The sequence below is a fragment of the Budorcas taxicolor genome, chromosome 5 (assembly GCF_023091745.1).
Source record: "Budorcas taxicolor isolate Tak-1 chromosome 5, Takin1.1, whole genome shotgun sequence".
Classification (NCBI taxonomy): Eukaryota; Metazoa; Chordata; class Mammalia; order Artiodactyla; family Bovidae; genus Budorcas; species Budorcas taxicolor.
In genome coordinates, this window is record NC_068914.1 from 148,030,157 (window position 1) to 148,045,791 (window position 15,635).

Below are 15,635 nucleotides of genomic sequence, written 5' to 3' on the forward strand. Positions count from 1 at the left end.
CCAGGGAAGCCCATATCTTTATGTATCACATAGTAATCTTGATCAGTTGTATGCAATTTATGAATCTGTGTGAATATCAAACGTATTGAATTCTTTCTTGCCATTTTTATGCTCTGCATTAACACAGTATATTTCACTATATTTCAGTGTTCCTTAGGTTTCCATCTTTCTTTCAAAATTGGTTGTGGTTTTTAAAAAAACCATATATAAGAATGAAAATGAAAACAGTGTAAAATGGCCAGAACTGCTAGGTGATAAATGGCTGGAGGCCAAAGCCTGAGCATGTGTCTCTAGTCACCGTGGGACATGTTCTTGGAAGCTCTCAGGCTGCTCATTAATAAACAGAAAACGTCTAAATAATTATTTTATGGATTGCTTCTTTACAAATGAAAATTGGAACAGAGGCCGTTACTGCCTTTTTTGATGTGAATGAGTTTTATAAACCATTGAGTGGAGAATTCCGCTTTAGCTGATCCTTAGAGTCCCTTTCACAATTTTAGTAAAATATTAGAAAATAAATCATAATACTTTGTAAACTGGGAGGCTCAAGTTTGCATTATCCTCCACCGTGTTACCCAAGAAATACATGTCAGGGTTAAAGTGCAGGCTTGAAATCGGGCTGCTCTGAGTTGGCGCTGGATTCTTTTCTCATTAGCTAGGTGATCTTACACAAGTTATTCAATTTCTCTGAGCTGTGCTCAGCTCATGCAAAGAAGAGGGACGGGCCAAGTAACCACCTCATGGGGTTACTGTCAGGAGTTGGCATCCGTTAAACAAACGCTTGTTAAGCCACATGCCGGACTCATTCTAGGCACTGAGGGAACAATGGTGAATAGGACTGGAAAAGTCTGCCCTTGTGAAGCTTGCGTTCTAGCAGTGTGTGCGTGCATGCTCATCACTTCCGACTCTGCAACCCCATGGACTATAGCTTGCCAGCCTCCTCTGTCCATGGGGTTCTCTAGGCAAGAATACTGGAGGGGGTTACCATTTCCTCCTGCAGGGGATTCTCCCAGCTGAGGGATCGAACCCATGTCTCCTGCGTCTCCTGCATTGGCAGGCGGATTCTTTACCAGTGAGCCACCTGGGAAGCACAGTCTATCAGCGGAGATGAACTAAAACACGAATCAGTTTAGAAAACCGTGTTAAGTCATGTTAAGTGTTATGAAGAGAAGTGTAGCAAGGGCAGAGGTCAGGTGCCCTTTGGGGTGGAGTGAACCCAGGAGGCCTTTCTAAGGAGGTGACACTAGAGAAGAACCAGAAGAAGTGATGACATGAATGTGAAAGTGTGAAGATGGGGTTCCAGCGACAGCAAAGGTCCCGAGGTGTGAGCTGGTGCCGTGTGTTTGAGGGACAGTAAGGACTCATGAGCTGGAGCCAAGAAAGAGAGGAACAGCAGGAGAAAACAAAATTGGATTTGTTCCGAGGGGGTCAGGGTCTTCGACCAAATCACATAGGACCTAGTAGGTCATGTAAACAAATTGGGGTCTCATCATGCATGCATGGGGAGGCATGGCTGCTAAAAGAAGTCCACCCCTCCCCCACCCCGGAAGGAAATACACAAAGCAGTAGGAAGATGAGGGTCCGAACATGCCTTTAGTATTTCTCCTGGATTCTGAAGATGATCCTGTCGAGGCTGTGGTTTCTGGAAGCTCAGTTTCTTCCTGCTTTGTTTTTCTTGCTTCAACTTTCTCAGCTTTGACTTCTTGCCTTCCTGACTTTCCTTTTATAAAATTATTTTACTTTAGTTTGGCTGCGCTGGGTCTAACCCACTCCAGTGTTCTTGCCTGGAGAATCCCAGGGACGGGGAAGCCTGGTGGGCTGTCTATGGGGTCGCACAGAGTTGGACACGACTGAAGCGACTCAGCAGCAGCAGCAGCAGCAGCAGCTGGGTCTTCACTGCTGCACTGCAGCTCTTGGCTGCATTGCACTGGCCTCCCTTGTTGCAGCACGCAGGCTTAGTTAGCTGCGGTGGGTCTTGGTTGCAGCACTTGGGGCCGTCCTTGTGTCATGCGTGATGTTTCGTTGCAGCGCTTAGACTCTCTAGGTACGGTACGTGGGCTTAGTTGCTGTGTGCCTTGTGGGATCTTAGTTCCCTGACCAGGGGTGGAATCTGAGTCCCCTGCATTGGAAGGTGGGGTCTGAACCACTGGACCACCAGGGAAGTCCCCTTCCTGACTTTTCCACCTGCCACTTGCACCTCCCCTCTCTGGCTGCCCAGGAATGGACGCCTTGCACATCTGGTCCTGGGTCCTCTTGGGTCTCTGGTCCCATTTGCCCCTCTGAACACATCTGCTATGTGCCTGTGATGGACAGCGTCAGCTCTGCCCACTCCGTCTCTAGTCCTGCATCCTGCCATCCTGGCCCCACAGCTTCCCTCGCTCCATAGACTGCTCTTTATTTGGAAACCTTTTACATGAGAGGACTTAGCAAGGGAGAGGGAGGCACTTGACAGAAGTGGCTCAGGAGAGCATTGAAGACCCCGGGCGCTCTGATTCCAAGGAGTCCATTTTTCCTGCTGGAACTTCTGGGCAGCTCCCATCCCATTGGCCGGCATCTGTGTTGACTCCTAATGTCAGGACTGGAGCCAAGCCCCATTTTCTCAGCCACCGTGAGCCCAGCCCCTTTTTACTGGACTTTCTGGATTTCCCTCATATAAGCAAAATTTTCATTCCAGAAGGGGCCCTTTCTTTGGCCTCCTCAGGAGGGCTAAGAACTCAGAGTCTTCCGGCCTCGAGTTGTTGATCACAGGAGCCAGCCATGGTGTCTGCCGGCCTGTGCCTGGCAAAGGGGTTGGTGGCTTGGGTCCTGCTGTCGGCTTTGGCAGAAGGGTGGTGATCCGACTGTTCTTCCCAACCTGGGGTCCCGCACACAGGGCTGGGTTCAGGCCGACGATGAGAAGGCAGGTCGAGAGAGAGTCCTGGGGAACCTGTCATCCTGTGACTGGTAGGGAGGGTCCTTTCTCATGGACATGTCTGTACTCACAGGAGAGAAGGGCCACGTGCTTGCAGTCCTGAGGAAAGAAACCCATCAACACTAGTTTTAAATAAATATTAACTATGTCTGAAAAGTGCAAGTGTTAGTCACTTGGTTGTGTCTGATATTTTGCGACCCCCTGGATGGTAGCCCACCAGGCTCCTCCGTCCATGGGATTCTCCAGGCAAGAATCCTGGAGTGGGTTGCCATTCCCTTCTCTGGGGGATCGTCCCAACCCAGGGATTGTACTTGGGTGTCCTGAATTGAGCCACCATTTAAACCAAACAGAAGGTGACTGGAAGGACCCCAACACCTTCAACTGTTTCGCACCTCTGAATCCAATCTTATCACTGATTTTTAACTCATCTTGTAAGGTTTTGTGAGCATGAAATGAGATGCTGTCAAGCACTTAATTTAGGGTTTGACCCGTGGTCCCCACCACGTGAATATCCCTCCCTTGCTCTCCTGACCCCTTATCAACCACATTATCTCCAGGCTGAGGTACAGGAGAGGACGCTGGCAATTCAGGAGGCAAAACTATGCTGGCCGCATCTCTGGGTTTCATCTGGGAGAGGCTTTCGCTGGCTGCCTGGCTGCTTCTGTAGTAGGAAATTCTAGGCTGATTTCCAGAGAGTCAGCAGTGGTGAACTTTAATTAAAGGCTCAGAACATTCTTTCTGGAGTCCCTGCACCTGCCCACGGTCCTGCTTGGAGTACCTGAACCTGTGTGCCTTTAATCCACCTCAAGGGGCAGGGAAAGCCTGACCACTTTTTGTCAGACCAGGAAGGAGGGTGCCTCACCTGCCGCTGTATCAGATGATGTGGGCTTGGCAGGAGCTGAGAGCAGTAAGTTACCCCTCCGGCTAGCATGGCTACCCTCTTCCCCCACCCCCCTAATACCCATCTCCTGCCCCAGTCTGAGCTCCTGAGGATGGTGCAGTCATCACATGGCTTAGGTCACCGCCTCAGGGACCCTGCTGAATGCTGACCTTGGTCTTGGGCTGGCCACTTTGGTCTGGAAGCCTTGTCTTTGTTTGGCCTTCTGAGCTGCCCTCAGATGACAGCTCCCCTTTCAGGGCTGCTAGACAGTCTGAGCCTAAATGATGACGCCTGACGTGGGTTACTTGCTTTCTGGCTTGAAGGCAAGAGAACAGGTAAGATGCCCTTCAGGGAGTCTGTTGGCCTGTGGGTTATAGGGCATGTGGTGTCTTGAGCCATTTCAAAACCAAAGTATAATATACGGACAGAAAGGTGTATGCACAAAAATGTATACAACTCTGAATTTTTGAAAACTGAACGCACCCTTATACCCATTACCCAGATCAAGGAAGAACATTATAAATTAGTCCCCCACGTATGAACCTTCAAGATGCAAACTCTCAAACATGCGAACGCGCTTCCACCTGTCCATCGACATCAGGTGTGAGTGAACTGGCAGCTTGCCCTCCATCTCCTGTTGTTGACCATCCTTCAGCTCCATCATCTCTCAGCTCCTCTCCCTCCTCCAGTCAGTAACTCTTCTTGCCTGGTCACTCGATGCCAGCCCCTGTGTGCCAGCTGTTGTACTGGACTATTGCACTTTTCAAGATATTGTACCTTGAGATTAAAAATGTTTTCTTTACTTTTTGTGTCTATTGTTTATGTGCTATTTGTGTGAAAAGTATTGTAAACCTATTACAGTATAGCACTCTATAGCTGACTGTGTTAGTTGGGTACCTAGGCTAAATTTTTGGACTTAGGAAAAGTGCTCTTGGAACAGAACTTGTTAGTATGTAGGGAACTTACCGTATCAATACCTGAAGTCCCCCCACCCTCACCCATTTCCCTTGTAGTCGCTGCCTTCCTCGGGCTAATAACCATCTGTATTTAACACAGTTATTTTGCTTCTGAACCTTAAAGAAATGGAATTGTACTGTATAATAATTTCTGTGAACCTGTCTTCTTTTGTTCAGAGGGTGTGTGTTGTCCATGTGGTTGTGTGCTCTTATATTTCGTCCGTTCTCCTTGTTGTATAATATTCTTTGGGGCAAATGTGTCAGAACATATTTATCCATTCTCTTGCTTAGGGCCATCTGGGTAGTTCCCAGTTAGGGGGGTGTTATGAACAGTGCTGGGCTTCCCAGGTGGCGCTAGTGGTAAATACCCCACCTGCCAATGCAGAGACATAAGAGACGTGGGTTCCATCTCTGGGTCAGGAATCTCCCCTGGAGAAGGAAATGGCAACCCACTCCAGTATTGTTGCCTGGAGAATCTCATGGACAGAGGAGCCTGGCGGGCTACAACCTACAGGGTCACAAAGAGTTGGACACAACTGAAGCGACTTAGCACGCATGTACACACACACACACACACACACACACGTGAATCACTTTGCTGTACCCCTGAAACTAAAACAACATTGTAAATCAACTATACTTCAATAAGAACAATTCTGGATGAACTTAAAAAGAACTTCTTATTATAGTCCCAAATATTCAGTGCTATAAATTTCTAAGTATTACTGGCATTCTAAGTGTAATGGCATCCCACAAATTTTGATATGTGTGTTTTTGTTTTTACTCAGTCAAAAATACTTTCTCATTTCCTTTGTGATTTCTTCTTTGACCCCTGGGTTACGTAGAAAGATATTATTTAATTTCCAAATATTTGGGGATTTTTCCAGACGTCTTTCTGCTGTTTAATTTAGCTGTGTTCATAGTAAAACATTTTTACTATTTAATTTTTTAAAAAATTTGTTAGATTTGCTTCACGATTCAAGATATGGTTCTTGGTGACGATGTATTACGAGCAATGTGGTTTTTGTTGTTGTTTGATGGTGTGTTATATAGATATCAATTTGGTCAAGTTGGTTTGAAGTGACTGTTGTATCCTTATTGCTATTTTTTGTACTTGCTCTGTCAACTACTAAAGAGAAGTGTTGAAGTCCCTTATTTATACAGGAAGATATATGTGTTTATCCTTCTAGTTCAAGTCTATCAGTTTTTTTTTCCTTCAGTTTTTGTTGTTATGGACCATTTTTCAAGTTATTCTGGAATTTGTTACAATATTGCTTCTGTTTTTTGTTTTGGTTTTTTGGCTGAGAGGCACAAGGAATCTTCGCTCCCTGACCAAAGATTGAATCTGCAGCCCCTGCATTGAAAGGTGAAGTCTTAACCACTGAACCGCCGGGGAAATCCTTAGTTCTCAGTTTTTATTGCATAAATTTTGATGTGCGCATTTGACATAGTATTTTAGTGTTTGTATCAATATTTAGGATTATTTGGTCTTCTTAAAGAATTGATCACTTTATGATTATTTGATCATCCCTTTTATACCTTAGCCTTCTTTTCATTAGTATTGGCATGGTATGTCTTTTTCCATTCCTTTGCTTTCATTCTGTAAACGCCCTTATATTTCATGTGGGTTTCTTGTACATTTATATTTAATGTAATCATTTATGTATTTGTATTTTAAATCTACCATATCACTATTTGTTTTCACTTGTTCTGTATGTCCTTTTTTTCCTGTTTTTCCTCTTTTCATGCCCTCTTTTGAAATCTTATAATTTCATTTTATCTCCAGTATCAGCCATTTAAAAAACTTAGTGGTTGCTCCAGGGTTTACAAAATACATCATTAATGTATCATATTTTTCTCTCGAATAATATATGCTACTTCAACATAGAGCATAAGAACCTTACAACAGCACACCTCAGTTTCCTCCCTCCATTTCCTCCTTCCTCTGTTTTGTGCTGCTACTGCATACATTTCACTTTAATGTCTGTTGTGAACACCACACAATGTTGTAACTGGTTTTGTTCTATGCCAATGTTTCTCAGACTTTTTTCCTCATTGTTTCTTTCCTAAGGCACTTTGTAGACATTAGTTTTTCCTTGAATTTCCTCTTCACGGTTAAAATACTACAGATGTACTATACATCAGTTTATGTTCTTTGGCCTTCTGGAGGCCTTAAAAATAACTGTAATAACTAAGATAGGTTTTGGCTTCCAAAGAACCAATTTTGTCCCCTTGGAGACAATTTTGCCCCCATTGAGAATGATATTTAAGACAGTGAATTACCTTTTAAAAAGATAAAAAATAAGAAGAATGTCTTTACATTTACCATTATTTTTTTACTATTTCTGGCACTCTCACATGAAAGATCTGTATACCTAGATTTTTAACTAAAGAACTTCCTTCCACATTTCTGGTTGTGCAGAGCTGTTGGCAGTGAATTCCCTCAGCCGTTGCTTGCTGAAATAGTTTTTATTCTGTCTCATTTTTGAAAGCTGCTTTCTTTCTGTATAGTATTCTGGATTGACTGTTGTTGTTTTTTTTCCCACACTTTAAAGTTGCCACTCTCTTCTCCTATGGCCTGCATAGTTTCTGCCAAGAACCTGTCTATAAATCTCACCTCTGTTCCTTTGTACCTAATACCCCCCCTCCTCATTCCTCCCACCCCTGCCACTCCAGTGTTCTTCCCTGGTGGCTCAGCAGCCAAGAATCTGCCTGCAGTGCGCGAGCCATAGGATACATGGGTTCAATCCCTGGGTCAGGAAGATCCCCCGAAGGAGGGCATGGCAACCGACTCCAGTATTCTTGCCTGGAGAATCTCCATGGACAGAGGAGCCTGGTGGGCTACAGTCCATAGGGTCGCAAAGAGCTGGACATGACTGAAGCAACTTAACATGCACACACTACCGCTCCAACTTAAAGGTTTCTTTCTTCCTGTCTTTGCTTTTCAGAAGTTTCATTATGATGTGTCTAAGTGTGTGAGGTTTTATTTTTATTTTTTGACCTGTTTGCTTGGGGTTCCTTGGAGTTCTTGGATCTGTTTTGTTATTTTTGATTAATTTTGGAAAATTCTTAATCATAATCCATGGAGATATTCCTTCTATCCTGTTTCTTTTACTCCTCTGGGACTTCAGTTACATATATGATACCTTCTTTGATACTGCCTGTAGCCCTTGATCAATAGATTCTATTTTCTTCTTTATTGTTTGTATCTTAGTTTGGATAGTATTCGTTGACTTACATGCAAGTTTATTGAGTCTTTCCTCAGTTGCATTCAGTCACCTGCTAAGACACTGTAATGAAGACCTTTTTTATATCTGATAAAATATTTTTGCTCTAGTATTTCCATGTTACACTCTTGTGTTTCTGTCTCTCTGTGGACATTTCCAATTTTTTCTTTTGTATTAGATTCTTCCTTAGCGTATTATTATAATTATTTTAAAGTCCCTGTATGGGACATCCCTGGTGGTCCAGTGGTTAAGATTTCACCTTCCATTGCAGGTTCAATCCCTGGTTGGGGACTTAAGATCCCATAGGCCTCATGGGCAAATATCAAAACATACAACAGAAGCAATATTGTCACAAATTTAATAAAATTTTAAAAATGGTTCACATCAAAAAAAAAAAAAAGAAAGAAAGAAAGAAAAAGAAAAAGAGAAAGAGAAAATCTCTGTGTGATATTTATGGCATCAAGATCAACTTTGGTTTTATTGATTTCCTCATTTCTCGATGGTACATTTTTCGTGTTTCTAAAGCTTTAAAAAAAACTAACCTTCATCTATGTGTATTTATTTGGCTGCTCCAGGTCTTAGTTGCAGCATGTAAGCTCTAGTTCCCTGACTAGGGATCGAACCCAAGCCCCCTGATTAGGAAAGTGGAGTCTCAACGGCTGGACCACCAAGGAAGTCCCTCTCAAGATTTTTTTTTTCTCAATTCTGGACACTGTGTTTTAATGGACAGTAGAGACTGAAGTACATGGTATTTATGCCCAGAAATGTGCTTATGCCTCTCTGTCAGGCCTTTAGTAGTGGAGTGGGGTCAGGCCAATCATTGCTGCTGGAGTCATTCAGCGCACCACGGACTTCAGATTCCTTCAGTGGTGGGATTCTGTGACTGTGCCTCCTGGGGGTTGTCGTCAGTGTTCGTCACCAAGCCGTGTCCAGCTCTTTGCAACCCCATGAACTGCAGCACACCAGGCTTCCCTGTCCTTCACTATCTCCTTGAGTTTACTCCAACTCATATGCATTGAGTCAGTGATGCTATCTAACCATCTTATCCTCTGTCTCCCCCTGCTCCTCTCGTCCTCAATCTTTCTCAGCACGAGTCAGCTCTTTTCCAATGAGTTGGCTCTTCACATTGGGCGGCCAGAGTATTGAAGCTTCAACTTCAGCATCAGCCCTTCCAATGAAATATTTAGGGTTGATTTTCCTTAGGATTGACTGGTTGGATCTCCTTGCTGTCCAAGGGACTCTCAAAAGTCTTCTCTGGCATCCCAGTTTGAAAGCATCAGTTCTTCGGCACTCAGCCTTCTTTATGGTCCAACTCTCAGATCCATTGTAAGGCACTGGGAATTGGTCCTCATGGTTCCCTTTCAGCCCTTTGCCCCATGGAGTGTCTCTCCTGCCCCTCCCCAGCATCCGACTGCTGATTTTTGTTACCCTCTGCTTGAGGCTTCTGGTTTAAAAGAAAGATGGTTCAGGGAGATGGGTGGGCTTTCTTGCCTGTATGCATCTAAGGGCTCTCTCTGGCCCCTTTGTTGCCTACAGTCCTTCTCATGAGAAACCTGCTGGTCTTCCCATAGGATCTTGCAAATGAGTACAACCTCCTCTTGTGTCTGGAGTGCCCAGTTATTCCATATGTCATGCTGACCTCCGCTCAGCTTCCAGTGTCTTGAAAACTTTTAGCTGTTTCTTCTTACTCACTTTATGGGACTGCCTTTCTGTCTCATGCTCAACAAAACTGTTGTGAGTCCATTTTTCCTTGGAGGAGCTTGTCATTTTAAAAAAGTGCGGCTCGTCTGGTTACCTTGCAACCTCTGCTCTCTGATGGGGTCACGAAAAGTTTTGATTCACAGGTTATCTAGCTTTCTTTTATTGTTAGGATGAAACCTACATTTCCTGGCAGTTGTCTACATCCTAAGTGGAAGCAGTGCTCTGCTGCTGCTCCTGCTGCTAAGTCGCTTCAGTCGTGTCCAACTTTGTGTGACCCCATAGACGGCAGCCCACCAGGCTCCCCCATCCCTGGGATTCTCCAGGCAAGAACACTGGAGTGGGTTGCCATTTCCTTCTCCAATGCATGAAAGTGAAAAGTGAAAGTGAAGTCGTTCAGTTGTGTCTGACTCTTAATGACCCCATGGACTGCAGCCCACCAGGCTCCTTCATCCATGGGATTCTCCAGGCAAGAGTACTGGAGTAGGGTGCTGTCGCCTTTGATAAATAAGTTTTATTTGTTCTTCTTACTCTCTAGTCCTTAGATCAAAAGGTGAGCTGAGCTCTTATTTCCCTCCTGTGTTTTATGTCAGAGGCTCCTGAGAAATAAAATATACTTCTCTGTGGATTGTGTTTCCTCATCAAGCATCCGTAATCAATACTCATCTAAGGGAAAACCCTTTTTAGAGACTGAATGTGGTCATTTATTAACCGTGTGACCTGGGGAACAAAAAGATATGAATGGTACCTTTTCTTTCAAAAAGAAACCACTTTTTATAAAAAGGAATTCATGATAAAACAGAGTTAAAAAATGCAGAAGGATTAAAAAAAATAAAGCAATAAAACCACCCATAGTCCCATCAGCCAAAGAAACCATGACCCATATTTTATCTAATTTCTTCCAGTTATTTTTCTATGACTGTATTTATATTGGTTTGTATACATCAGTGTGTGTGTGTGTGTGTGTGTGTGTGTGTTTGTGTGTCTGTGTGTGTTAGTTGCTCAGTCATATTTGACTCTTTGTGACCCCATGGACTGAAGGCCACTAGGCTCCTCTGTCCCTGGAATTCTCCAGGCAAGACTACTGGAGTGGGTTGCCATGACCTTCTCCAGAGGATCTTCCCAACCTAGGGACTGAACCCAGGTCTCCTGCATTGCAGGCAGATTCTTTACTGTCTGAACCACCAGGGAAGCCCATACATGAGGATGTATGCCCCCGAATTTGTGTGTTTTGTCCAGATAAGCAGTTTCACAAAGGTGTGTTTTTCTGTGGGTTGAGTGCTATGGCACTCATGGAATTCTGATATGTTATTCATGTGTGTCTGGTAAAGATGCCAAAATATATGACCTATTCTCAGTTTGTTCTTAGGCCTGGATTCCTCTGTGCAACTTCTTTCCATGAACAGGCGTGCGTATGCGATTCTAAGGGAATGCGATTCATTTCAGAAAAGACCAGTTGTTGATTCCTTGTGCTGAGGTCCAACCCCCCACCTTCCCCAGATAACTTCTGTCCCTTTGCACTTGTGCCGACCCGTTGTTAGGTTTAGAGCAAACAGAAAGAAGGAAAGTCTATGATCTTCTTAGTGTATGTTTCATTTTCTTCTTTTTTCCAGAAAGTATTTTGGAGAAAAGATCGGACTGTATTTTGCCTGGTTGGGATTATATACATCCTTCCTCATCCCGTCGTCTGTCATTGGGATCATCGTGTTTCTTTACGGATGTGCAACCATCGAAGAAGATATTCCCAGGTGAGCTGACTTTAAAGGCGAAGGCTCAGTTCCCATGTGTCAGTCGTTCAGAGTGTCATTCCAGTTGCGAGGACATCGTACATTTCACACGTATCCCTCCAGAGCCCCATCCTGTGTCCTCCTTCCCACTTCCCTTCCTTCTCTCCTGAGAGAGTGGGGAGCATCGGATTCTGAGAAGAGCTCAGAGCCACGCTGAGTGTGGCCGCTTCCTTTCCTGGTCAGACTTTTCTCCAGGACCAGGGTCTGATTGGGCAGGTGGAAGAGAACTGGTGAGATAAGAAACCATGCCTGGGAAGAGCTCCCCCCCCCCCCCAATTTTGTGGCATTTTCCTCTCATTTCCATACCAAGGCAGCAAGTGTTGAGTGGTGTTGGGTGAAGATGGCATCTATGTGGCCAGATACTGCTGGGATAAAATGCTATGAGCTTGAGGACACCTCAGCCCCAGCTCTGGGAGTCAGAGACTACAGGAGGTGACGGGGGGCTCTTGGAGATCCAAGAGATGGAACAAAGGCTGGTCCTGATGAGGAAGAGATTCTACAAAAAAACAGACACTCATCAAAGGAACATCCTTTAGGGTGGACTGTTTTACATATTAGCCTTGAGATGGGATACCTTGCTCCCTGACTTTCCATTTCCTCGGCTGTGAAATGGCAGTACTAACACCTGCCTCATGGTGGTATCCTGAGGATTAAAGGAGACAGTGTCTGGCAGCCAGCAAAGTATTCATAAACAATTCTTGAATGAACCAACATAGGCAGAAATAGAGCACAGGGGACAGAAGAGACACTTAGCCAGTGTTTAGAGTTTAAAGCTCTTGGCACCTCCAGAACTGTCCTGGCAAACCGAAGCATCATTTGTGTATTTTAATACTCTTGCAGTTGCAAGTGATAGAAATGCGTGGGAAATAGCATGAGCAAAAAAGGGAATTTATCCTCAGGGTTCGGTGGGGAGGCCTCGGTGGATCCAGTGGCTGGCACGTGGCTCACCGAAAGGACCGTGGAAATAGGGATTCCCTCTATTTACTGGTGGTCTCTGATTCTTTCAAGTATTTCTTGTTTTACTACAGAGTTTCTCCGTAGGATGTGAATATTGCTGCTAGTAGCTCACGGGGTGTCACATTTTAAGAGCTTTATATGTGATTGATCCTAAGTGAAAAAGTCCTGTCGACTCTTTTTGGCTTAAGTGAAGGCTGTCAACCAGCTGATCATGTCTGGGGTTGGGGGGCAGGCTGACACCATGCCATGGGGATTCTCCTTCAATAGCCCGGGGGATGGGGGCACTGGGCAGCCTGCAGGTGTCCACTGCAGTGGCGGGTGGTGATGGGGAAGTCAGGACCTCCTGAAGAAACAGGGAGAGCTGGGCTGTTTGAGGATAGCATGATAAGTGGTAAGAACCAGGTGGCTCTGGCCTCTGTGTCACTCTGTAGAAAAGCTCTTGCAAATTAGCAAAACTGGCGATGACATGTATGTAGTTAGAATGAAGCTAAATACCTTAGTATAAGCACAAGGATTTGAATATGTTTGTGTATAGAACCCTGTCATCATCCATCCAGGATTCTTGACTGGAACTCTGGGACCTTTGACCTATGTTTTCAGGGCTCTGCCGTCCACAGCATAAAGGAAGAAGGTGTGTGTGTGTGTGTGTGTGTGTGTGCATGCATGTGCTCAGTCATGTCTGACTCTTTGCCACCCCACGGACTGTAGCCCACCAGAATCCTCTGTCCATGGAACTCTCCAGGCAAGAAAACTGGAGTGGGCTGCCATTTCCTTCTCCAGGGAATCTTTCTGACCTGGGGATGAAACCCATATCTCCTGCGTTGGCAGGCAGGTTCTTTACCCCTGCGCCACTTGGGAAGTCCAAAGGAAGAAGGAATACACTCTGCATTCCTAGTGTGAGTTGCACCAGTGCTGATGGTTTTATGTGCTGTGTCTTCGATCCTGAAGCGATCGATATTGTCAACAATAGGTGGCCTTATTCTCACCTCAGAGACATGGAGGCATGGTCTCCATGGAGAAGCAAGGCCACCTAGCTTGTCCAACTTCAGCAAGTCATAGTTGTCAGGGTTGGGATTAAAAAAAAAAACACATTAGCCCCTGGTTCTAACCCAGATCAGTGAAATCACATTGATGTTTTATTCACTTATTTTTTACCCATGCCCCTTGGCATGTGGAATCTTAGTTCCTTGACCAGGGATCGAACCCACAGCCCCTGTAGTGGAAGCGTGGAGTCTCAACCCCTGAACTGCCAGGGAAGTCCACCACGGTTGAGGTTTGACCTCTGTTGCCTCCTGGCTTTCCAGGTGACTCAGTGGTAAAGAACCTGCCTACCAATGCAGGAGACTCAGGAAATGCAATTTTAATCTCTGGATCGGGAAGATCCCTTGGAGTAGGAAATGGTCACACACTCCAGTATTCTTGCCTGAGAAATCCCATGGACAGAGGAGCCTGGTGGGCTACAGTGCAGGGGGTTGCAAAGAGTCGGACATGATTAAGCAGCTGGGCACCTAGGCACACACCTCCTGTTCCAAAGCCTTTGCTTTCCCCAGTAATCTGTGGCGTCTCCCCAGGGCTCTGACCCTCCTTGGCAGCCCAGGAGCTCTAGCCAGCCGCTCCTGGTGCCTTCTCAGAGAACACAGCTCCATCGCCCCATTATGATTGCTGGGGACCGGGGTCTCATGTTGATCCGAACTGGAGGACTCATCCCATGCACTGAGGACGAACAGCTCGGCGGGTAGAGAGTCCATGTGCTGGTTGATGGTAGATATCAGGACTTGATATCAGGACTTGCTGGTTGATAGCAGGACTTGGGACTTGTGCCCTGGTTCCCCACATGGGCACCCGTGTGACAGTGGTCAGTGCAGCTGGAGGGGACCGTGGTCTACACATGCTACAAAGGCGTGTACCCACGCACATGTTTGGGCTCTCGTAGGTGTGCAGGTGTACATGCTTGTACAATGAGATCATCACCATTGCAGATACATCACAATTCCTGTCGAGTGTGTGATGTCTTATAAACTATGGACAGCAGTCCATTGGTGGACTATAGAATCAATTTAATGGTTATCTTTTAAATGAACTAGAATGAGGGTCTTCCCTGGTGATCCAGTGGCTAAGACTCCAATCTCCCAATGCAGGGGGACTGGATTTGATCCCTGGTTTGGGAACTAGATCCTACATGTTGCAAGTAAGAGTTCACATCCGATGACTAAAAGATCCTGCATGCCCAACTATGACCTGGTGCAGCCAAGTAAATAAATAAGTATTTTAAAAAATGCAGTAGAATAAGACTAAAGGAAATCAACCCTGAAGATTCATTGGAAGGACTGATGCTGAAGCTGAAGCTGAAGCTCCAGTACTTTGGTCACCTGATATGAAGAGCTGACTCACTGGGAAAGACCCTGATGCTGGGAACAATTGAAGGCAGAAGGAGAAGGGGGTGACAGAGGATGAGATGGTTGGATGGCATCATCGACTCAGTGGACATGAGTTTGAGCAAACTCCAGGAGTTAGTGAGGGACAGGGAAGCCTGCCATGATACAGTCCGTGGAGTCACAAAGAGTCGGTGGATATGACTGAGTGACTGAACAACAAAGAATAAGATAAGATAGAGTGGAATGAAATATAATTTTAGCATGCAGCATGAGAAGGAACTATCAGAATTGTTTCATGACATTTAATTTAGTGATATAAGCGTGTTTATGGATAGAGTATATGTCTATATTCGCATAGTGGAGTCTCTTGTAAAATTTTTTGAACTTTTTCAACTTTCCAAAATGAAAATGTGTAAAATTGGCTGCTGTAAAATTTGAAAATTTGATTCTCAGTTTTTCAGACTCAGAATAAGGTGTGGCCAGTCAGGAAGGTGTACATAGAAAAAGTCAAGCATATTATGAAATAGTTTTTGAGAACTGCTCCTCAGTCATAATTGTATATCTGTCAAAGTCCAAGCTCTATGCCTGATGAACACTCACAAACAATCCATATCACTACTTGTCAATAAAAGTTGTTGCTACGTCACTTCAGTCGTGTCTGACTCTGTGCGACCCCAGAGACGGCAGCCCACCAGGCTCCCCCGTCCCTGGGATTCTCCAGGCAAGAACACTGGAGTGGGTTGCCATTTCCTTCTCCAATGCATGAAAGTGAAAAGTGAAAGTGAAGTCTCTCAGTCGTGTCCGACTCTTAATGACCCCATGGACTGCAGCCCACCAGGCTCCT

The 15,635-nt window shown here is 45.1% G+C and overlaps 1 protein-coding gene across 1 annotated transcript in view; it reads left to right on the forward strand.

Moving 5' to 3' along the window:
• Positions 1-15,635, forward strand: part of ANO2 (anoctamin 2) — a 335,990-nt gene that overhangs the window by 144,001 nt on the left and 176,354 nt on the right. The window contains exon 11 of the mRNA XM_052640077.1: positions 11,286-11,420. Within this exon, the coding sequence (XP_052496037.1) occupies positions 11,286-11,420 (135 nt within the window). The remainder of the gene's footprint in view (positions 1-11,285; positions 11,421-15,635) is intronic.